Source organism: Solenopsis invicta, chromosome 14 (assembly GCF_016802725.1).
Source record: "Solenopsis invicta isolate M01_SB chromosome 14, UNIL_Sinv_3.0, whole genome shotgun sequence".
NCBI classification, from domain to species: Eukaryota; Metazoa; Arthropoda; class Insecta; order Hymenoptera; family Formicidae; genus Solenopsis; species Solenopsis invicta.
The window spans coordinates 12854637-12879748 of record NC_052677.1 but is presented as its reverse complement, the minus strand read 5'-3'; the positions used below and the strand labels follow the sequence as shown (position 1 = coordinate 12879748).

Sequence of the window (25112 nt, the reverse complement as noted above, 5' to 3'; positions counted from 1 at the left end):
ACATAATAATCTCTTATATGCTCCATAAAAGCTCAAATATTATACATACATACACAGTGAAACATTAACTTAACAAAGTATAAACAATATATATATATATATATATATATATATATATATATATATATATTCACACACACACACACATATATATATATATATATATATATATATATATATATATTTATTTATTTATATGTGCATTTATAAAACTAAAAACATTGTATAAGAATTGTTATATTCTACATTGAATTATAAGACTAAAATTGAAAAAAAAGTAATTGACACATTCAACATGTACTGTATAGATGCATTTAAAGGTGCTGCATGGTACCGCTGTGTTACATCTGCTCCTCCGTGTAATTAAATTCCTGCAACAATATATGTATTTGTTTTTTTTCTTCCTGTTACCTCGTGCCGACAATACCCGATTGTCCTGTTACTGATCAATTAAAATAGGAAATAACACATAATAATGTAACATAAAACTGTTTTATGAGGATCTGGCAAAACACCCAAATAACATTCACAAAAAGTTAGGTAAAAAAATTCTAAAAAACAATCATTTTTAAGTGCACACAGTTATACACACAATTTCTTTTTACCTTAATTATAAAAATATAAATCAATATTGAATATATGTATATATAATTATATTTAACAATCTCTTAGGGAACTTAGACTTCGGAATCCCGATATTTTTCTTCCTTTACTCTTCCTACTGCTTTCTCTTCCCACCACTATGCCACTATTTATATGAATATATTTTATTCAATATTTTTACAATGCTTACAAACTTCTCTGGTAGCCCACTTACATTTACATTTATATTATAAAATAAATTATGTATGATTTAATATCGTTTCAATACCTTCATTGCAGCTTTGATTCCGATTGTGGCAAGCACTCCGAGACCGAACATAAATAAATATGGAAAATATTTTAAAATAGGTATAGAAGGTCTTCTTTCGATCAAATGTCTAAGCAATTTCAATTTTTTATCGGAGTAAGGCGGAAAACGGGCTCTGAAAAACACATTTTTTGCTTAATATTGGAAAATTAAAGTTTTAACTAATATAGAAATATGTTCTATAATTAAAAGTGTGTAATTATCTAATTATATAAAAGAAGATTCCGCTTACTGTGCCACTTGCTCTGCAAGTTTGTTATAATTTCGAATCAAACAACCTTTCTTATGTGTGAATGTATCAAACGTGAATTTTCCATGATAGGCTCCCATGCCGGAGTATCCTACTCCTCCAAAAGGTAGAGTTTCAACTAAAAAAATAATACATAAATAAAAGATAATGTATGGAACAATATGATAAAAAGGAAAAAAATTGATATTAATTTTTGTTAGGTTTACAAGTAATTATCTTTGTTAATTTCTTTCATTATCTGCTTATTCAGTTTGCTTGGACTGAAGATTTTGTGTTAATAAATCTATGATTAAAATATAAATAAGATATAAATAAAGCAATAATTAAATATTATGTTAAATATTACGTTTTTTTATTATGTAAAATATGTAAGATTATAAATTTAAAAGAATTTAATAAAGAGTAAGTCAAGATAAAAGTATTTATTCTTGAATAAGTGTTAAAAGTGCAATAATTCATAAATAATAAATGATTAAAATAAAATTGTGTTTACAAATTCTTATTTCCACAAATTTAAAGATATAATAGTGACGAATAGCAACATTATGCACTACATACATGCATTACATCCTCAACATTTGTTCATGAGTGAGTACTCGTATAATTCCCATTACCACTTGTTAAATCATTTTAGAATTAACACTTAAACGCTTATACACACAGTGCATGCAAGGGACATTATACAATTAAGCAATAGAATAAAATTAAACAGCATTTAAATAAAAAACTGTTAATTGCAATTCAACTTAGAGAAATTACATCTAATACTCTGGTAGAAACAAATCTATTAGATACAAGTTAGTGACGTCACAGTTAATGAAATGTTATTTAAAAAAAATAGAAAGCTGATACACACATATACACATTCAAAACAATTCAAAAAAGAAAACTTTTTATAATATTATTGTAAGAAAAACTACCTGCTCCTTGTAATATCGTATCATTGACAAGAACACCGCCACTGGACGTATTATTAATGAGCAAAGATATAGTTTGTTTGTCTTGGCTAAATATATAGAACGTTAATGGCTTCTCCCTGTATGTTAAATAATTAATGTAAAGATATTGATGTCATTATCCTTTTTTTTGCGAAATGTGTACGAGTATGCGCACGCGCACATGTATATGATATGAAGTATGTGCACGCGTGTTTGCCTCGCGTGCGTGCATCCGCGCGTTGCGAAATAATGAGCACTTTGATACATTGTAATTATAGACCATCATTGTACATCATTAATGATATGTGAGTCTAACTTTCCTCCATGTTAATTTTATGTTATTACTATTTGGATAATAATAATAATAATAATAATAATAATAATAATAATGATAATGATAATAATAATAATAATAATAACCACCACCATTTTAGGTACATTCAATTACTTGAACAATATATGCAATTGGATATAGTACAAAGTTTCCACGTCCAAAACCTGATATATACAAGTAAAAAATAGAAAGTTTATACATGTGTAGATAGCATAAAAATCTATCTCATGCTATAAAAGAAAAATATAAAGTTCTTCAGCAATCATCACCTAAACCAAAAGGGAATGAATATCCACGTTTTAACCAGTGAAAAAGAATACACTCTTCATCTTAACAAAGAAAGACATTCATGCACTCTCTCACAAGCAATTTGAGAAATCTGCTTTCTGAGCTATTCTGTCAATTTCGATAGAATAAGTAAGAATCATAAATATTATTCAGAAATGCAAAAGTAGAATATTGCAAACAAATTTAGTGGAAGAAGTTGGCGGACTCTAGAGCAAGCTTTCTCTTTTACCAAAATTTTTAAATAAATAAATAAACCCAATATAAATGCTTCCGTTACCACCTAGAATCCGGACTCACCGGCATATTGCAATACCGTGTCGTTGACGCACACGGCTCCGCTGCTGACCCGGTCTATAATTTGATCTTGTATCTCCTTGCTCGTAGAAAATACGTACAGTACGAGTGGGCTTTCACTAAATGCGAAAAACTAGTTACATCATACCTCGCGCAAAAGTGAAATCGTCAATATGAAATATGAGTGCATATGAGAATATATGAATTTATTTGACGGCGCATTTTTTTTAGTTACACCTACGCGGAAAATTTTCTATCAGAGATTATATGAGTTTGAATAAATAAAATGATACAATTCCGGAACTAGAAGATTATAAACAACACGCAATAGTTCAGAAAAGAATAACTATATTATTCATTTCTCATAATTCCTTGCTCATAGTCAAATAACATACCGTTTGGTGATGAAGTTAATTGCATCGAGTGCATTATTAATGTTAATTATAGGCAATATTGGTCCAAATATTTCTTCTTGCATGATTGGCTCATCTGGTTTGACATTAACAAGTATTGTAGGCGAAATAAACTTTTCTACAGGATTTACATCGCCACCAATAGCAATTTGGCTTTTGTCGTTCAAAAAACCGGCAAGTCGTCTGAATACAAAAGAAATCATAATTATTTAATTTATCAAATTATTTTTAAAATTACAATCATCAATATAATTATGATTATAATCAAAATAATTAATAATATTATTATAATAATTATACAGTATTTGCACGAAAAAAACTTACCGATAATGTTTTTCCGAAATAATGCGTGCCAAGTCAGGATTCTCCTGTGATTTTTCACCATACCATTCTTGTAAGACCTTTTTAGCTTCCTCAATAAATTTATTCTGTACTTCGCGCGTGCATAACATATAATCGGGTGCAATACAGGTTTGACCAGCGTTAATGCATTTACCCCATAAAATGCGTTTTACTGCCATTGACATATCCACCGTATTATCTATATATACAGGACTGCAAATTGTTGTTGTTTAGTGCAATTCTATTCGAAAGAAAAATTTTCATTTTGTACATATCTCTCATTTGTTACACAATGTAAATAAAAAATTATCATTTTTTAATTATCTGCAAAAAACGAAGAGAATTCTCTAGTGAGAATTTAATACAGTCAGCAAAGATCTAACAATATTTATATTCCTCTACAATCAGTAGATCAAATCATTACATTAACATTGCACTTAAAAGTGATATTATATTATAAAATTTTAATGATTTAAAACATTCAAACCAAAAAACTTTATTTTTTTTTTTTTTTAGTTATGTCGTAGCTGTAGCAAATGAGATATTTAGACTCTTTTTTTAAATATCGTTTATACCTTTTTCCACCCAACTCTAATGTAACAGGGGTGAGATGTTTATTAGCAGCTTCCCGTACGATTTTTCCAATCATAGAGGATCCAGTGTAAAAAATATAATCAAAACGCTGCTTGAGTAACTCTGTCGTTTCTGAGATTCCTCCCAGTATTACCTGGCAACACTCCTATTTACAAGAAACCTGATCAGTTACACTTTTTAAATAATTATTTCTTTTTAGCAAATGTTCAATATATAAAAATAATTTAATCTTTAACTTATAAAGATATAATTGAATAAGAGAAAAAAAAACACAAAGTTGCCTATTCATTTTTCAAAATATAATTTTTGATGAGTCATCATTATATAATAAAACACCTTCTAAAATACAAGTCATTGGTTGTGCTCAACATAAGAGGCAACATAGCAACTGTAGTAAGATTCTTTAATACGATTAATTTATACATTTGGATTCAGCAGAAATTAAGAGCCAATCATATTAAAGAATCTTAAAACCGTTGCAAAATTGTTTCTTCTACTAAACGCAGTCAATTTCAACCCAATTTCATAATTTTCTGCATTAGCTTAAGAAATAAAAGAGTAAGAGATGTAAGAAAAAATTTTCACTATGGAGATGCAGGATATTCTTAAATTCATGAACCAAAAAAAATTGCCACACTAAAATTAAAAAAAAATTTTATGACCTTTGTGATCTTCAATTTATAAAATATAAGAACTTAAAATTATTAATTAATGCTTAAATCGTTGAATGTAACAGCATTCCGTAAAATTAACAATCATAAAATTAAATAAAAAATTAATTATTAGTTAATGCTCAAGTCATTGAATATGACAACGCAATCGGTATTCATAACCTTATTCTTATTCTTAAAACCATCTGTCCTGAGATATCAAAAAATAGAGGCTTAGTATTTTAAGAAATTAAAACCTTAAATTTAAAATTCTTATTTCATGAAATGCTTGGTAATATAAAATCACAAAGATTATTATTTTATTTTTCGTAAATTTTTTCATTGTGTAGCAATATCTTTTTTAATTTTTTAATATTGAAATATCCAATACCTTCATAAAGGATATCTCATTTTAATACACAATCGTTACTTTTTTATTTTTTAAGCTAAAAGAGACAATAAAATTGAATGAATGGATTGAACTTTATAAGTTTGTTGCATAACGATGACGTGAAAACTGCGCGTTAAAGAATATAGAGGCAATTTAATCTCAACGTATTAAAACGCAAAGCACACAAAAAACTCAAGCAGTAAAACTTAAAAAGTAATCAAATCAATCAATCAAAGTCGAGAATGTAAGACTATAGCATAAGTAGTAGTAAATCCAATATGTTAATTTCCTGCATACGTCTTATTGCTCAAGGTTTCTTACATGCTACAGTCTTTAGTTTAAAAAAACATTACATTTATTTCAACGATATATTCAAATTACTAATAAGATCAAATATAAAATCACATTATTGATAAGATTAAATTATCTCTATATATCGAACATCTTGCTAATATACGTTATAGAGAAAATATTTACGTGAAGATAACATAATTTTTTATCTAACATTAATATTATCATGACTTAACGCAATCATTTTTTTTATATTCAAAAAAATCCGCTTGTAATAAAGATCGTAAAGAATGTATTTTATTTAACCTTTCTAGTTGAAAATTGTTCAGATGTCTCGATTTGCGAATTTTTCGATATTGTAAACGAATTATGTAAACAGCAAATTCACGTACCGTGTCCAAATATTTTGGAATGGTTTCGTATAAATATTTCGCTGTAGCTGAGGCAACCTCAGAGGGTTTCAAAATCACGCAATTTCCAGCAGCAATAGCACCCATCATAGGTAATACAGTCAGCTGAACAGGATAATTCCACGCACCCATGATTAATACAACTCCATAAGGATCTTGTCGAATTTCCACTTGGTCGAAGAAGTACGCCAATGCCTTGTGTGGCTATAAAAGATTGTGATCTCAAATATTTACACTCTGCATTATTAAAGTTGCTTGAATTAACGGAAGTAAAAAAATGCATTCTTATATAACAGAAAAATCGCATTCAATTAACTACCTTCTCTGTTGCTGACCACTCCTTAATATTCATGAGCATGTACTTAATTTCTTGGATTGTATAATCAATTTCTAATGCAAACGTTTCAAACTTGCACTGAAAGAGTATAATCAAATGAGCATTATTAAATACGAAAGATAATGTACACTAATGAAGCGACTGTTCTTATAATAATGTAATCATACTCTATGCAAATCCTTTGCCAGTGCTTCTGAGATTTCTGAGGTGGTTTCCGTCAGCATACGTAAAGCCTGTTTCAACTGTTTGATCCTCCATTCTAACGGCCTCGATTTTCTTCTATAAAATGAATCCCGCATCTGCTCAACTACCTGTAATAATTCTTATGTAAACAATACGCCCTTACTTAGCCCTCAAATTGTATATTTTTCTTTTATATAATAGAAGGAAGAAAATACTGATTTGCGTAATCAACTAATAGCATATATTCAGTCATGAAATATAGATAGATATAAGGAAAAAAAGTTTGATAAATGCAATTCATGATTACTTACATCACGATAATTTATAGGTTTATCATCTGTTTCACCTAAAACAAAATATATAATTCGATATGAATATTCGATATTTTGTTGTTGCGATTGTTCATTATACCGAAGGATATTCAGTAAGGTTAAAAATATCTATTCTTAATGTAAATACTGATATTCTTAATGTAAATAAGATTTATGTAAATTAAATCAATTGACGACGAGTTAACCTTCACGTCTCATTATAAGCATAAAAAAGAAGCAAGTATATATTATGTAATTAACTTAAGGAAATGATAAAAATAACTTCATACTAAAGCAATCTTGTTTATAAACTTTTCAAGATTCTTTTGTCTCAAATACGTGACACTTATAGTATAATATAAATATTATAGTTAATATAAATTAATAACAGTTAATATAAATTGTTAGCTGCCAGGGGAAAAAACGCGAATAATAAACAAAAATGTTTATCAGGAATGTTTATCCATTTTAAAATTTTAATGTGGTTTTTGATCGAAACCATTAAATTAAATTTAGACTTAGTTATGAAATATTTAAATATTATATAAATATATAAAAAATCGTATATAATTATTAATATACGGATACTGAAAGACTAATCTTCAGTAACGAGTGATATAAGAATATCAAGATAAAAGACTTTTAGATAAAGTCGATAAACACAGCTGAATTTAAAAGATAGGTGGCTTGAGATTTCTCAAGATGTTTGCAATATCGCAAAAAGAAGTTAAAAAAAAATAAAACGGCAAAAATAAGAACTTTTTATTTTCGAACAATGGAACAATTTTGAAATAATTGTTCTTTAGATGTTAATCATTTTTTTTTAAATCGAGTAATAAAAATTATTGCACATTGTTACATTAGCATAATATAATGTTTTGAACACAATTGACGAATATTATAAATAAGAATTAAGATTTTAGAATTAAAGTTTCTTCAGTAAATACTATAACTAAATAAGTTGTGTATCGTGTGACACATTTACCGCTAAGGTTAAATAAGTTAATATTTTTTTCAATTAAAATAAAATTAATGACTTAAAAAAATAATTTAATTACAATAAAATTAAATAAATTTAAACTAAAAGATAATTTTAAAAAAATATTATTTAAATTAAAACAAACTAGAATTAAAAATGTAATTTTTTAAATTAAATTATACTAAATAGTAAAACAATTACAATGAATTATCAAAGAAATTATTATTTGAATAAATTAAATGTAAATCTAATAACAATAACAAATAATAATAAAATTGTTCTTCATATAGAAATGTATTTTTTTTCTTTAACAATTTTTTTCTTTTCTCATAGGTAAATTTTAAACTTTAGAAAAAAGTTAATATGTTTAAAGTTTATATGTTTTAAAATAACTGGTTAAAGTAAAAAAATTAATTTAACTTAAATAAACTTTAAATTTTCTAACTCCAACCAATTATTTTTAAAGCTCATTAACTTTAATTTATTAATTTTTTTTCCTACGTTTAAAAATCATATGTAAAAATATATTAAAAAATTGTTAAAGAAAAGAACTAAAGCTTAAAAAATGTATTAATTTAAAAATAATTGTTTAACAAGTTACAATCCAATTCTGCTTATGTCTCACTCGTATCCATTATACATTACATTGAATCTCTATTGCTAATTTTGGTTTCTAACGTTTAATGTTTACTTCTACTCCTAGTATTTCCTCTATTATGTGCAAGGCCAAACGTTCCCAGATGCTTGCCCTCTTTATTTGTCCCCATTGTTTTTTGCGGAAAAACATGAAAACAAAAGAAATGCTTGACATTCATACACGGACAAATACGGGTCCTCGTTCGAAAATAAAGTTGTATCTCTTTGACGCAATAACTCCTAACTTGTATGTATAATCGTAGAGAATATAATTTTGTCCAGATAATTGCATAGATAATACATACATGTCTCTTGACATGCACACGACGCAACATAAATTGTACAATTTTAGCCATTCTTTGTTATCTTGTTCATTTGTTTTTTTTTTACGGAACAACGAAAGGATATCCAATTTGTTATTGGTAATCACAGTAATTTCGTTAAACAAAAACAAAATGACGTGAGTAGAATAAAATTCGTTTACAGGCGGTCTCGTTAACTTCGATTAACATTATATAAAAAATCGGACAATTAAATTTATGAATTGCCAATCTGCAAAAGATGATCGTGTTATTTTGCTTTCCTTCATTTTCCATTTTTTACAAATTATAATATTTGTAATATGGGAATTATTAATGAAAAATATATTTCACATAAATGAATTTATAATTCATTTATGTGAAATATATTTTTCATTAATAATTCCCATAATAATAGTGTATAAGTATTAGGCAATTAAGATAAACGCAGTTATATGCAGTTTGGGAAACGTATGGTACTTCACATCGTGCATGCAATTATAATTTTTTGGAGTCGCTGAATTCAAAACCGCTATCAGATTTGTAAAATTCAAAATAGCGGATGCAATATGACGCACGATATACTTAAAAATTAAACCCTTCAATTAGATTTTGAATACAAAATTTTAATAAAAAAATAAAAATCAAATAAAAAATTTGAAATTGGCATTATTTTGGGTTGGGATATTAATTTGTTTATAGTAACAAAAGTATCACCAATTGAATAAATGACTATTGGAGAATTAAGATTGAACCTTTAGACAGCCTTTAGCAAACAACAAAAAGTCCAATAACATTGATAAATACATGATATAATTAAAAAAAAGAAGATATGATACGCTGTGCTTGGAAGGATTGATAAAAATAAAAAGATTAGATTACGAATGATCAATTTTTAAACATTGAACATTGACATTTATTACATGGTATCATTAATCAAATTTAATAACAACCGTAGTTATGAAACTGGCCAATCACAATTTTATTCCATTCGTATTCAGAAGAATATCATATTTGTGACTGACCAGTTTTGTAACTACGGATGTTATTAAACCTGATTAATGGTGACGTGTAAACTAGATCACAGATTGATTAAATCATGAATTGCAAAACTTAAAAACCAATCGTTCCCAGCCTGCCTTTTTATTTATTTTAATCAAGCGTATATTACTCAATAAACTATACTAACGTACAAGTACTGTATTTAATAGGTGAGACCGGCACGTATTACAGTAACGCGGCACGTTAAACTCGAGCGTGAAAACTACACCCAGAGATGACGAAACCATGACTAAACGTGTCCGGAATCGTGACACACCCTTCTAAAAATCATTAATAATGCCTATTTCCACCAACGCCGATTAACTTTGATCTCAGTTTAACTTACTCTTTATCTTTCTTTAGTTCTAAGAATTGGAAAAAGATAAGGAGCAAGTTGAACTGAGATCAAAGTTAATCTACATTGGTGGAAATGGGCATAAGACGTCTCTTGAGGATAATGCGTTCCAATCACGTCCCGATTTTGGACAACACGTTGTTTTGTCCGAGATAATTTGCAGCGTCGAATTATCTCGTCGTATTATAATCATTGTATATGCTCTGTGAGTATAATGTATCTTAAAGCGGCGTGAAACAGCGCTATTTTGCGACTGTCAGTCGGGTCAACGACCATTGACAGTAGGGTCGGCCGACCTTTTAAACGGAGAGATTAGAGAGAGAGAGAGAGAGAGAGAGAGCCGGACGTAACGCATGAATGTCGTCGATTCACGCGAATGATCGATTCTAGATGATCGATTGTAGATCTTACTTTTAGCCATGGTCACGCTCGTGGACACTCCGGTAGAAACGTAGTTCGAGGTTCGACGGGGTTGGACGTCAGATCAAAGACGACGACGACTACGGAGAAACAAGTGGCTGCGGCAAGAGACTTCGGAGCGCACTGACGTGTGTGCTGGATCGGCGCGTTACATACTAAGCCTCAACAAAGCGTGACGTAAGAGATCAAAGTGTGGACGTGTCTTTTCGGTTATCTCACTATGCTCTGAAACGTGGGGTGCAACTGGAGGGAGAAAGGCAGACCCGCGGCGCCGAGTGCGCAGCGAGAAAGCGCCGTGGCGGGGAAATATGATACAATCTTGGACGACCGTTGAACGCTGTTGGGAGGGAGAAAGAGCAATACCCAGAGCGATACGATCACGTAACTTTTGCTTTATGACGGGCGGAAACGTGAAAGGTGAACGCCACTTTCTCCACTAGTCTCACAATGGTAAAAATTTCCACGTTTCCGCCCTAGGAAAAAGGCTATGTGTGTTGCGTCGCTATTTCGAGATTTCGGAGCCAATTCGACGCGCTCGTGTTATCGACGGGTAAACTACGTGTCGTTCGAAGGCGCACCGTCAGAGGACGCCACATGACAAGATCCGCGCACGCGCGCGCGCACTCGTACGTTTCTGTTCTTTCAATCCTACTCTGTCTTAACTTTAAACGACAGTCTCGTTATTTTTAGAACGTTGTTGCATGGATATAATGTATAAGTATGCGACGATGTTATTATAACGAAACCGTCTTTAAAAGTTACAGAATAGGCTTGTGACAGCAGGATGCTGTAACTTTTAATGGCAGTACTGTTCAGAGTTGGGTAAGTTAGTAAATTGTTTAGCTAAATTAATGGCCTATATAATTAATTCAGTTGCGTTAAATGTTACACGAACAAAAAACTAATTAAAAGTTATGATAAGATTAAATTAAGTTAAATTAAAAGTTATATAATTTTCAAAAACATTTTACTTTCATATTAAATTTGAAATTTCAAATGCGTTAGATTACTAACAAAAAATAATAATAATAATATCATTAAACAAAAATATTTTATTTGTAAATTAAATTTATGTAAAATAACAAAAGAATATTTGTTATTGTTTTGGCGCAGAAATTTTTTCTTTTATATTTTTCTCTTTTACATAAATGAATTTTTGACTTTGAAAAAAATTAATAAATTAAAGTTTGTGTTTTAAAAATTATTAGTTGAAGCTACAAGTTAATTAATTTAATTTAGGTTAATTTTTAATTAATAAATTTTTTAACTTTACACTGTCTTTACACAGTCGTTGCGCAAATATTATATACAGAGTGATTCCTAAGATAAAAAATAAAAGAGAATATTTCTTATGCTTTATAGAGAAAAGATCCAGTAAATACTGTACTCTAAGGTACTTTGTTTTTAAAACAGAGAGTGCTCAAATTAAGAAAAGAAATATAAAAATTTCAAAAATCTAGAGAACACTTAGAGATATTTTAATAGCACACATGTAAGCACATCAAATTTGACTAAAATATCTCTAAATTTTTGAGAAAATGCATATGCAAATTTTCATATGCTTCTTTTCTCAACTCTATACTTTGAAAATAAAACACTTTATTACATATGTTCACAAGATCTTTTCTTTCATAAAATAAGCTATGGAATATTCCCTTAAATTTTTCAAATTTTACTTATAAATTATCTTATATATGATAAAAAAAAAACTGCGCAATTATAACGTATACCAACACTGTTGTTAAGAGTTACAGAATAGGCCTGCGGGAATCAAGCGGGCGAAAGTGAAGGGTGGAAATTGAGGGGCCGATTCGTAGGAATGATTAGGGAAATAGTTGTTTTCGCATTTCCCCGTGGAGTGTTCCACGGGCATTATACGTTACTTTCTCCCGGAAGTCCCGTTCGCTTTTGCAATTTGTAATAAGTTCTTTTTTTCTTATCGCAAAACACGTTAAGAACGCACATCTTACTTTTTTTTTGTATCTAACCGGTATTTATACATATATATATTTTTTAATTTACTATTGGGAGAAAATAATTTTAAAGAGCTTTTACCGAGAACGTGTATAAAAAGTAACCGAGACAAAATTCATTCATTTTTTAAATAATTCAGCGTTAAATAATTGGAAATTTGCGGTATTACAGCACTTAATGGAGCACTTGATAACAATTGCGAAGAATAATTATTTCTAAGTTTTAATATCATCCACTGCAAAATTTCTAAAAAAGCTGATGTTCTTATTGAAATAATAAAATGCAGAGCTAAATAAGTCAATATAGTTTCTCAATTAAATTAAAGTTAAAGGCTTACAAAATTAATTTAGTTACGTCGAAAGTTGTAAGAACAAAAAACTTAGTTAAAAGTTGCATTAAGATTACATTAAGTTAAAAGTCAAGTTTGAAAAGCATTATTTATATTAAATTACAAAAATATAAATTTTTAAATTAGATTATAAAAGAATTACAATATAGTTCATCAAATAAATTTTATATTTTATTTGTAAATTAAGTTTATACCAAGTAACTAAGAAATATTGTTTTTCATGTAAAAATGTATTTTTTAGAATTTCTTTTACATAGATAAATTTTTAAGAAAAAGGTTAAAGCTAATAAGAAAATTAATAAGTTAAAGTTCATGTGTTTTAAAAATAACTAGTTGTAGTTAAAAATTAACTTATTTAAAATTAAGTAAATTAAGTCACAAGTTATTAATCTTTTAACTTTATTATTTAACTTTTAAATAGTTACCATCCAACCGTGATAGGAAGTAATACACATAAAAATACACATTTTATTACAATGTCTCAAATTTATTTGTTTGGTTTATTTGTTTTGTTCTTATTTTATTTTTGTACTAAGCATTAGTCAAATACCTCCGAAGCTATATGTAAGGTTAATGGTTAAACTACAGATAATAAACGCGGAGTCGTAAATGTTTTAATGCCTAAATTTGCATACTGGAATAGATTTGAGACGTATGCTTCGTGTCTAAATATTCACAACATTGCTGTCGATCATTCTAAGAATAATAAAATGCAGATTTGAATAAGTCAATAGTTTCTTAATTAAATTAAAGTTGGCTTACAAATTTTTTATAATAATAATAATGTATATATTATATCATATAAATTATTATTGCTCTTTATTATAATTTATGATTACAGGACATTATCAAGTAATTATAACAAATAACTACTAAATATTTAATTATGATGAAATACGTAACGTGAATTTTTAAATATGAAGCGTGCGTCAATAATATATATTATTGTATATAAGGTATTGTAATAAATATACTATTTGGCAGCAGATGAAAAAAAAAAAGAAGATTTAAAAGGATATTCTGAATGAAATAAAATAAAATAAAGTCAAAAATAATAAAACTGTGATTGAAATTTCGTTTTTTAATTATAAATATTGAAATATTCGTTAAGTATTTTATACATGAATAGTTAAATATTTATACCTAAAAATCAAAGTTTTTATCAAATTTTGAATTTTGTATTTTAAATTTTAGAATCACTCTTCAAATTTTCTCTAAACCTGTTGCCAAGCACCCTGTATAAACCTGTGTATAATTATTACTTACGCGTTTACGCATTATTATAAAAAATTAATTATCAGATGATGAATAATCAGGGTTGAATAAGTTAATATATTTTTTTCAATTAAATTATGTTAAAATTAATAGTTTATAAAATAAATTTAGTTACGTTAAGAATTACATGAACAAAAAACTAACTCATTCTCGGTTAATTATAAGTTGCATTAAGATTAAGTTAACGCAAGTCAAATTAAAAGTTAAATTTGAAAATCATTATTTATATTAAATCAGAATGTCGTAATTTTTAAAAGTTAGATTACTCTAAATAAACTAACAATCACAAATATGAATCATCAAATAAATTTAATTGATTTTATTTGTAAATTAAATTTATATGAAATAACAATAAAATAGTGTCTTCTTTATGGGAACGTTCTTTTTTCTTTACAATTTTTTTTTATATGAAAATTATTTCTTTTATATTTCTTTTAAATGTTAAACCTAAGGAAAAAGTTAATAAGTTAAAGTTTATTAACTTTTTCCTGGTGCATTAAAAATAAACCGTTAAAGTTAAAATTAATTATTATAAAGCAACTAAGTTAAGTTAAAAGTAATTAACTTTTAATTTTATCTTTTTATTTAACTGTTAACTTTTTAACTAATTACTATTCAACTCTGTGTACAACTAATCAACAGTCATACGATGTTATTTTAATATTTATTTATTCTTTATCTATTTATTCTCGAATATTTATTCTTAGGCACGTATTCTGATTTGCATGCAGGAAGGTAGGGCCATGATAACATTGAAAATCTGCCGCGCATATGTACATGTGGAAACGATCGCTCCGAGGCGCGAAGAAAGAAACTTACCATTTATATTGTAATGCGAATTCTGCGTCGGCTGCACGTGTATCTTCACGCAATCCCCTTTGACCGTATCCATTTCATTGCACGGCATTTCTTACAGAAGGCTAATCCTCCGAACACTTTCCTGATCGCGAGCTCACGTTAGCCTCGAGTAGTATCTCCCCCGAAGCGATTCACGACCGTGAAGAGAAAAGTAGATCTTTGCTAATGAATTTGCGAGAGCCGATCGCGTCGCGTTGTCCTGTGCCCCAAGTCGCGAGTTGTTCCTTCGAGGATGTCGGACTCAAGACTGGATCTTTAATCTGGTATGAAGCGACTCGCGACCATGCGAAAGGCCATTCGAGGTGGGTAAGGGAGGGGGGGATCGAATACGGAATTTTAAACCAGTTTGTCAGGTCGGGGCCATGCCCTTAAAGCCCCTTAATGAGCCTTGAGCACTTTGAAATCTCGCCGTTTAAAAGTCGTCAAGATCGAATCTGAAGTCCGCGATAGGCGCCGGTATGCAGTTTAAATCGCGCGAGTTAACTCGACCTTAGAAAACGTTATCTCAGCACGTTAGATGTATTATGGATTATTCAGCGATTTTTCACCGATCGGAAAATAACAATAATGACTTTTTTTTATAGCTGCGAGCAAAACAGACTCATCCCGCAATTGTATTCTTACCACGTAGCTCAGAATTCCCTGTCATTATATTGTTACGTTTGCCCCTTGTCCACTATTAAGCTGTCCATAAGCAGCAAAGGATACAGTTTCAAGAATTTCTAAGCGTTTAGTTGGCCTTGCAGTTAGAGAAAAACTCGATCGGCAGACAGAACTTAATTATTAGTAACATCAAATGGAGGGGAGCGTGACAATCTCAGATTAGTTCGTTAAGTTCGAGAGGGTAAATAAATCGTCTGCCTCTGGATCAATACATTTCTGCATTTATTTATCGAAAGTGCATGCGCAAATTAATTAAATTTAAGTTTTGATGTGGTTCGCAAGGCTATACTCAGATACGCAACTTGCGTATTAATGTGTACTAATTTGCAATAATAGAAACAAATTTTAACAGATAAAGAGAGAGGGAGAGAAAAATTTGTTGAAAAACTGGTCAATAATAAATTTTTGGGTTTTTTTTAATTTAAGGGAAAAAGTTAATAAATTAAATTTATTTTACAAATAGCTAATTAAAGTTAAAATTAATTAATTTAAAAATAGCTAAGTTAAGTAAAAAATTATGAACCTTATTAATTCTATTTTTTATTTAACTTTTAACTAGGTACTATCCAACCCTGTGAATAACCAATCAATTTTTTCCAAGAACAGGATACCACATCTTTCTTTCTCACAGCTTTTAAAACACAGTTTCCAACAGAGAGTTTCAGGAACCTGGATCTCCTGAATTCCATGTGGGCGTCCTATCACTTCGATCACCAAATACATACCTCGGTCAAAGTGGTAGAACGCCCACACGGAATTCGGGAGATCCAGGTTCGAACCCTGGCTAAGGTATCATTTTTTTAGCAATAAAATAATTTTACAGTTTTTCCGGGGAGAGGGATTATTATATATGCTTCTTATAGCATTAATATTACTTGTCCGGCTTCAAGACTGTGTTTCAAGTTCGACGAATATGCGGCGCGCAGTTTGAGTTGAAAATTGTAAAAATTAAATATTAAAAAATTATTATTCTGTATCAAGAACCGCTATAACTGACACAAGCCTTCTGATCTCGTGTTTTAATTTCGTCAACCTGACATAACGGATTATTGTTAACATTATAACATTTATTTGCAATTTAATAAGTTTTTTTTTCTTAGTTGTTAACCTACTTTCGAATTGCTTACCTTGTTCATTGACGGCCAAAACTGCAGTTTGCATATCGATGCGACAGGTATCGGAGCCTTCCATGGCATCCACCGGCATGTCCAGCGCTACTTCACTCTAGAAAAAAAAAAACGCGATTAATATCTAGGATTACTCAAATTTTAGAATGAAAGAATTGCCTGAGGACTTTCGAATTTTTCAGGGATTTTATTCACAGTTCGACATAAGAATAGAGAATTTTTTAATGTAGTTTTAAAATAAATTTATTTTATTTACCTCTTGTGTCCATTTCCATCAATGTTAGGTCAATCTTTGATCTCGCAATCAGTTTAATTTACTCTTTATCTTTTTCTAATTCTAAGAATTCTTCTAATTCTTAAAATTAGAAAAAAAAAAGTAAATAAACTGAGATCAAAGTTGATCTACATTAGTGGAAATAGATATTAATATTCTTTCGTACTATACAATTACAAAGAAAAGTCATTTGAATAGTTCAATATTAAAAATATAAAATTTTGAAATAAAGTATTTATTAAAAAGAAATAATGTGAATTAAATACAGCATCTAACGTTCTGTTCACAATATGCGTATCCAACTAACAAACCAAAAGTACAAAATTCGAATGTACAATTAAATGTACAACATCAATTTAGAACGATGTACGTTGTCTTCAATTGTTAATAATTTTTTTTTAATTTTCTAGTCGCAAGAGAGAAGAATGTGCGTGGATGTGTATGCCATATTTATTACTAATCGATTGCATATTATAAAGAAATGAAAAACATTTATGAATACCAATTAAATCCCATGAAAATCCACTTTTCAAAGATAAAAACAAATTCTCTGTTTTCTCGGGTTTTAGTAAACACGCACCTACATTAATAACTTATATAAGTGCAAAAAAACGTTATAAGGTTAAAAATATCATCATACAAATTGATTTCAGCTCATTGAAGATACACACATATTAATATCTAGTATATATGCAAATTGCACTTAATAATTTTGTTCGAAAATTTACTACCGAAAGTCCTGTTCAATAGAATGGATCGTAAATGTAGAAGAAATTATTTTTTGAAATAATAGTAGTTACCTAGCTTACGCTGATACGTTCAATCGTTTCACGAGCATTTAAGTTTCATGTCTCCTATTTTAAATTCAATGTGTTATCTAATTTAAAGCCTGTTTTTCGCGTTTCCAATTGTGAATTTGTTAATTTAATAATTGTTTGATTGTTTAATTAATATAAATATAATAACTGCATAATTAATTCATAATTATAATTATAAAATTAAAAAATTGTTTATTGTAATAATTAATTATTATAAATATTTATATCATTATGTATAAATATTATAAATATATATTGAGTTCGTAAAAAAATCGCTATGTTATAATTCGTAAAAAACCGTTACATTGTAGTAAATCAAAATTTATATGCGTAGCGCAATACTAATAATTCACTTTATATAAATCGCATCTGACGCAAGTTCTCGAAATATTCGAAAAAAGATTTTAAATTCTGGTGATTGCAAAACGATTTAAATTGAATATTCTAAATGTCACGTTCCCTATGCAAGCCAATCACCTGTCACTAACATCTGGTCTCTACATAATTAATTATGCATTTAATTTAAAATTAATGATGTGCTTCCTCGAAGAGGCCTAATCAGCAAAAAAGTTTTGCAAACGTTTTTTTTTTAAGTATTTATTCTTCATTATAACGGTTTTTTTAGGGGGAGGGGGGGATTTCCTTAGGCATAAATTACATAATACTATTCCGCTATTTTTTTCTTCAAAGACGCACGCACGACGCGTATCCGCGTGCTTTACCATTCGTTAACGACATGGAAAGCGGAAAATCGGGATCTGCGAGTCTCTATTGCGAGTCATTTCACTTCCTTATCGAGAATGCGAGTTACGTATATACCGGCTTCGCATATTGTACTGGATACACAAGGATACCGATGTGTAACAATTTCCCATGCCTTAGAATGGGCTTTTGATTTAAGAGAGATTTGCTCAAGGTGCCGTAACGATGCTTCTAGTGCCCGCGGAATTTCCTTCAACTTCCTTGTGACCTCGCGCCGACGTAAAACTCAAGTTACTTATTTGTCATTCGTCGTACGTCAGAAATCTCGGACTGGTGTTAAAGCGTCGTACTTTTGCATAAGGCGAAGTCCACGTCTCGCATAAAGGACAAGTTATCATACAACTTGTTACTTTCGTTATAACATATAATTAAGCTTGTTGTACATTCCACGTTGGTCGATTATATAATATCAAAGGTTAACTATAGGCGTGCTCCACTTATTCGCCTATTAACACCAGTCGCGAGTCTATGTCCTTCTTTAATATTTGATAAACAAGAAGGTAATAACTCTAAAAATTGTTGCGCTAAGTAGCATGCACCCTACTCTCTAAATTGAAATCAGTGTATTATTCAATAAAAGACGGTGAACAATCTGTTTTCAGCAATATACTTAGAACTGTTTTATTCAGTGATGTATGCACTGTTTTTCAGTGACAATACACTGATTCGGTCAGTGAGAGTATCTCCTTTTTAATCGGAATCACTAAAAAATAATGAATAATCATTGATTACCACAGCTATAGCTGTACAAATATGTACTAGTATATTCATATCGCGGAGTGCTTGGCGGTGAACAAGATAATCGTCGCGACTGAAACGCGACGATCTCGTTGTCCCTTATTATTACCATTCGTGAAATAATTTCAGAGTGCGCAATACTGAAGCATAATGGAGTACGAAAATAGGGGAAGGTTCGAAATAAACGCGGTAAATTTCTCTGAAGGACTTCTCAGAAATTTAAAAGAATTATATCGATCATCCATACGCGGAGTCTTCCCATACTGTTGATTGTGCTACTTATAACTTTATCTCATTTTCTATAATTCGTTCTTCTGATATTTCTCGCTATGACTCGATTTTCTTGGCTTCGTGACAATCGTCGCTTTATCATTTGTAATGTAAATTTCTGTTGACACTCCAAGAATCTTATTAACTCAGGAGGCTTGCAATATTCATTCAATTAAATTATTATTGTTGTTGCAGCTAGAAATCGCGTGATTTGGAAATTTTGTGACGTCAATACCTTTCAGATTTTATGAAATATTTCTCAATAAACAGTTATTTATACGAATAACGAATAGTCTCCTCTTCTACGAAGCACGTCATTTCATTTTGGTATATTAATCACGTTCGTACTGTGGCCCGCGCGTGATACCGGAAATCAATCTTACCGTTCGAATTTTAATTCGTCCGATAAAAAAACTGCCGTTGTCGTATGTGAATGAATATCGGATTTCGGCTGCAAAAGTACGCCGGGAGTACAAAATGGCTATAGAATTACCATAATTTAATTATAATTACCATAATTTAACTATAATTCATAGTCATTTTCAATGTTAAATGTATATTTGTAGTTTTTTTAATCATGCAGCAAATTATAGTTTCCAGTTATTGTAAAAATAGTAAAGAAGCGAATGTTGCATATAATAATAATAATAACTTTATATTTACAGTTCTACCAACTATAAAAATATTTTACTATATGTACGTTACATTATAATTTCAAATAATATAGCAAAATATATTGAGATATTACTGTTAAAATAAATTAAGTTGCATTCGTAAAAGAATTGTATTCTATTCTACATAATTGTATTTTAAATGATTGTACTATAATTGTGATTGTATTTACTAATACATATAATACGCAGATAGCAAGCTGGCGTTATTTGCTGTCTTTGACGACGCTGACGTCAAAATGATGACAATTAATGTCAGCTTCCTACCTGGATAGAAATGTTTATTTGATTTTTATTATCAATGTCTTGATATTTTACTATATCAATACTTGAAAGGATCATAATGTGCGATAAAATGTTTTCATAGTTGATAGAACAAGGTTATTATTATTTTCCCAGGCAGCACGCAATATTTATCATGAATATTTATAGATATTTTTTTACTATTCATTTTTTTAAGTATTATATAAACCTTTTATATACACAAAACAAAAGAATCAAAAATTTTTATTCAAAGTATTTTTAAAACGTAGACTACATACTATATTTTACGTAACATTTATTGTAAGTAAATGATTAATATTTATAGTATTATCTTATACACATTTTATAAATATTCTTGTGTGATATTTATGATAAATCTTTATGTTCTGTTCAATCTAAGATTATAAAAGCGGTTATAAAATATTTTCGTAAACGTCTCTATAAAATAATCAAATAATTATTATAAATTTTTTTGTAAATCTCGTATAAATATTGTGTGCTGTCTGGGACTAATATTACAAAAGTAATAGCTGCACAAGTAAAGCGCCTAATCGTCGTAATTATTTTATACCACGCAGTTACAGTCACAAATACCAAGCACTTTTTTCTCACAATCAGTGTAACTCGCGCGCGTTTAAACGCCGGCTGATCGTTCGAAAACATTTGGCACCGTTTGATACCGTTATACGATCGAAACGGAGTTTGATAAGCCACGTGTGCATCACTCACCGTAGCAGCGGATGTTTCCGCGACATTTCGATCGTTGAAGCTCATCGGCGGATCGCGTGTTAGCACACAACGGATAGGCTCGCGTTATAAACAATCGCGTACGTCACGTCGAACTGCGCGACCGATGTTCGCATCAGGAAACTCACCATGTTCGACGATTCTGACTGAGGCGTCTTCGGTTCGAGTGTGGACATTTATCCTTTCGAAAACACGGATCGCTCTCGTCGCCCGAAAGCAGCTTCTGTTGCACAAGGAAAATGCGCTACGTTACACTGGGATACGACCGGAAAGAATGACGTCGCGAATTCTTTCAATTTATGCTCTTCAAGAAACGTTAACAGGTTGATTCATCAATCCTTTAGCGTTTTACGTTTCTACCAATGTGGATTAACTCTAATCTCAATTTAATTCGTTCTTTATCTCTTTCTAATTCTTAGAACTAAAAGAGAAAAAAAAAACAAAGGGTAAAATTAATCCGGGATTAAAGTTAATCTACATTGATACAAATAAACATAAAATTTTAGCTTCGCATGTATACAAGCGCGATTATATCAGAGAACTTTAGCGAGAAGTAAACCGAGATATATTGACCGACGTCGTGGGTTTACACGAGTAAAATGCAGCGCGATACGATTACTAAATGGCTCTTTTTCCGATGCCTCGACTTGGATCTATTGTGCGACGCATCATGAATAATTAATTGCGACCCCGAACGATCTCGCATCGTCTTATACGAGCCCGAGCTCGTTTTCGCGACGAGCAGTTCTATTTATGCAAATAATTCGAACCAAATCGGGCAGCTTTATTCGACTTTCGAAAAAACGAGGACAATTAATTTATAAGACGAAAAAAGAAACTGCTCCAGTAATCGAGTATGCATACGCGTGTATTTTATTTCTCTTTCTCTTTTTTCTTTAGAGTTTCTTTTTTTGTGCAACATTGAACGAATAATGCACAAACCCCGAAGGACTCCACAGCCATAAGTTTCACAAATGATCTCCAGTGTCGATTATTAACTACGCACATAAATAAACGTGGAAACCTATAAGGATTTTCAGTTTTAAATGTGACCCCGACGACACGTGTTTAAAAAAATATCGTAAATCATATTTTTTAACATATACGCGCGAAAAAGACGTCATTTAAAGACGTCATTTGTGCGTGCTGCTTGGAGAAAAAAATAAAAATAAATTAAAATATAAATAATTGTTCTTCGAATTTCTCTGAATATGTTATTTACATCTTTCCGATATATTTTATTGTTGAAAGTTCCGAAGGACTCAGCCATGAGTTTTGCAAATCATTTTGATCATTGATGGATGAAAGAGATATAGGATTCTTTCTTACTTATAGACGTGACCCGGATAATATGTATATTTAAAAAAACATCGTAAAAGAGTTATTTTTATGTCGTCTTAGTGTGAAAAAAGATGTCTATTGAATATGCATGTTGCCTAGAAAAAAACAAGAAAATAAAGTTACTATGATTCTTTACTGTATTGATTTTTTTTATATGCACTTTTCGATGTATATTAGCGAAATCGGACAGCTACAAAATCATTCTAGTGAAAATTTTTCTCAGAATTCTTGTCTGAATTGGAACACTTTCCAAAAATATTGCAAAAGTCTTCTCTTTTTTTAGAATTTTTCATATATGTGAGTTCTGAAATATTCTAAGATGTTTTCATCTTACAATTTCTAAAAAAATACTTTAAACTTTTTTAGTTTTTATAAGATTTTATTAAAAATTATAAAATGAGAAAACTCAGAAAAATCTTGGAATATTTTACACATGAATAATTCTGGAAATTAAAAAATTTCTGAACAGTTCTGAAAAATGTTCTAATTCGTATAAAAAAATCTAAGAAATATTCTAAAAATCTATAAATTTATGCAAAAACTCTGAAAAAGTCTGAAATTTACATAAAAGTTCTAAAAAATTAACGAAAAATTTTCATTAGGACAGTCAGAAATTTTGCAAACATTTTCCATATTGACATAAGCCAGTATTCATAGTCGATTCTAATTTCAAGATCGTCTTAAGTAATATCTTAAGATACTAATTCAACTTTCTGATTGGTTAATGGTATCTTAAGATAATGCTTAAGACAATCTTAAATATAACATCGACTATGTATACCGGCAATAAAGACTCTTTATTGGTGAAAAAAACTGATTGCACGCAATAAAATATCATTTTTCTAGAACAAAAGAACATAATTGGCCAAAGTTACGAAATAAGTTGCGAAAGTCGCTAGTATTCTACACGTCCATGGCCGAGGGATTTTTTAATTTATAATAATTGCGAAGTATTACCAAATAACAGCGATCCGTAATAAACACTGGATCAGATACATTTTCAAAAAATTATCATGTTGCACGGGCGTTATCACGAACGCGAACGTGTCATTCGTCCGTACTAAAGATATTCAGGATTGAGCATTTACACGTAAAATATAATAAATGATGTACATTACGTGTATATAACGTAAACTATGAAAACTGGAGTTATGCCATAAATTATCAAGATTATAATTACATGGATTATTTAGATATTGTTTACGTTATGTTTACACGAATATTTTTCGTGTAGATAATACAAGTAATGAAAATTATTATAAATTAGATGACACAATAGAAGAAAGTAATTAAGTTATTAATATTAAGATGATTAATATTAATATATCTAACTTTAGTATTAATAAAATAAAAATATATAGACCGAGATAAAAGTTGAAAACTTGACTAATATGTTCAACTTGATTAAATTTCTTCAGTTCAAGTATTTATAATATTTAAGTTCAAAACACAAAAGCATAAAACTGAAGTTCAAGAGTATTTTATATATTTAAGTTAAACGTATAAACAGATGAGCTGAAGAAATTTAATCAAGTTGAAAATGTGCTTAACAACTTTTTTTCTCGGTGCATACTGAGAGACAATTTTTTTTAAATAAAAAACGTACATTTTTCTTGTATTATGACACAAACATTTATTTGTTCTGTTAAGTAAATAGAGATATTATTTTAAGTATATTATATATAATTCTTACATTTTTTTATATTTAAACAATGATTTGACAAACTAATAATATTATCAAACTTGATTAAATTGTTTTCTTAGATTTAAAAAATCCAATTATCTTGAATATGAAAATAATCTAACAATAAATATTTTCTAAGACTGCGAAAGAAATTATTTGATTAAAAATAATTTGTGTCTTCATTTTACTTACACAGTTATTTCAATTAAAAAATTTTTACTGCAGTCTTAACTGCAAGTAAATAAGCTATTAGAACCCATCAAGTAAAAAATTTTTTTGTCAAGCTATTTTTTCATTCAGTGTAATATTGAAAATTAAGAAATAAAATATAATTTTTAGTATTTTTAATAACATCAAAATCTTCTATGATCATTAGATTACTGTTTAGATGGCATGCAAAACATAGTTTACATTGTGTACACGTAATCTAAGTTATAATTTATATTTCACGCGTAAATGTTCCCAGCAAACCTGACGTAAGGAAGACCAGGGCTCGTTGACACAGTGTTTAATTTCGTCATTTAAACAATTAGTTATTATGATTGAACTGTATAGGTGCGAGATAGAGAGAACTTTTCTTCCTATTTTCATACCAGGAATGATTCCGGATACAGTTTTTTTTTTTAAATAA

The 25112-nt window shown here is 29.4% G+C and overlaps 2 protein-coding genes across 11 annotated transcripts in view; one reads left to right on the top strand and one right to left on the bottom strand.

Annotated features, from left to right (window-relative positions):
* Positions 1–159: 159 nt before the first annotated feature.
* On the bottom strand, positions 160–25112 carry LOC105201109 (aldehyde dehydrogenase, dimeric NADP-preferring). 10 transcript variants are annotated; one of them, XM_039457132.1, is made up of 14 exons: positions 25075–25112; positions 21585–21679; positions 16913–17009; positions 6937–6971; positions 6610–6753; positions 6425–6520; positions 6088–6309; positions 4345–4508; positions 3752–3982; positions 3410–3610; positions 3018–3133; positions 1143–1278; positions 872–1025; positions 160–371 (listed from the first exon to the last, which is right to left on the bottom strand). In XM_039457132.1, exons 2-14 carry the CDS (start codon positions 21630–21632, stop codon positions 342–344), a joined length of 1674 nt encoding a protein of 557 aa, XP_039313066.1. In that variant the 5' UTR covers positions 21633–21679; positions 25075–25112; the 3' UTR covers positions 160–341. The 10 variants fall into 10 exon arrangements, with proteins under 10 accessions (XP_039313066.1, XP_039313067.1, XP_039313063.1 ...); XM_039457133.1 differs by lacking the exon at positions 21585–21679 and having other exon boundaries at positions 25075–25092; XM_039457129.1 differs by lacking the exon at positions 21585–21679 and having other exon boundaries at positions 24953–25083.
* LOC105201108 (steroid receptor RNA activator 1) overlaps positions 10708–25112 on the top strand; it is a 94365-nt gene continuing 79960 nt past the window's right edge. Inside the window, exon 1 of the mRNA XM_011168988.3 lies at positions 10708–10843. The gene's annotated coding sequence lies outside the window, so the exon portion shown is untranslated. The remainder of the gene's footprint in view (positions 10844–25112) is intronic.

Excerpts from the sequence above, each read along its gene's own strand:
- LOC105201109 (XM_039457129.1), bottom strand. The coding sequence starts at position 25,072 with ATGAAAATAGGAAGAAAAGTTCTCTCTATCTCGCACCTATACAGTTCA. Across the intron at positions 17,010-24,952 it reads CCTGGTCTTCCTTACGTCAG|AGTGAAGTAGCGCTGGACAT; the intron begins GTTTGCTGGGAA and ends TTTTTTTTCTAG. Across the intron at positions 3,983-4,344 it reads TTAGAGTTGGGTGGAAAAAG|TCCTGTATATATAGATAATA; the intron begins GTATAAACGATA and ends AACAATTTGCAG.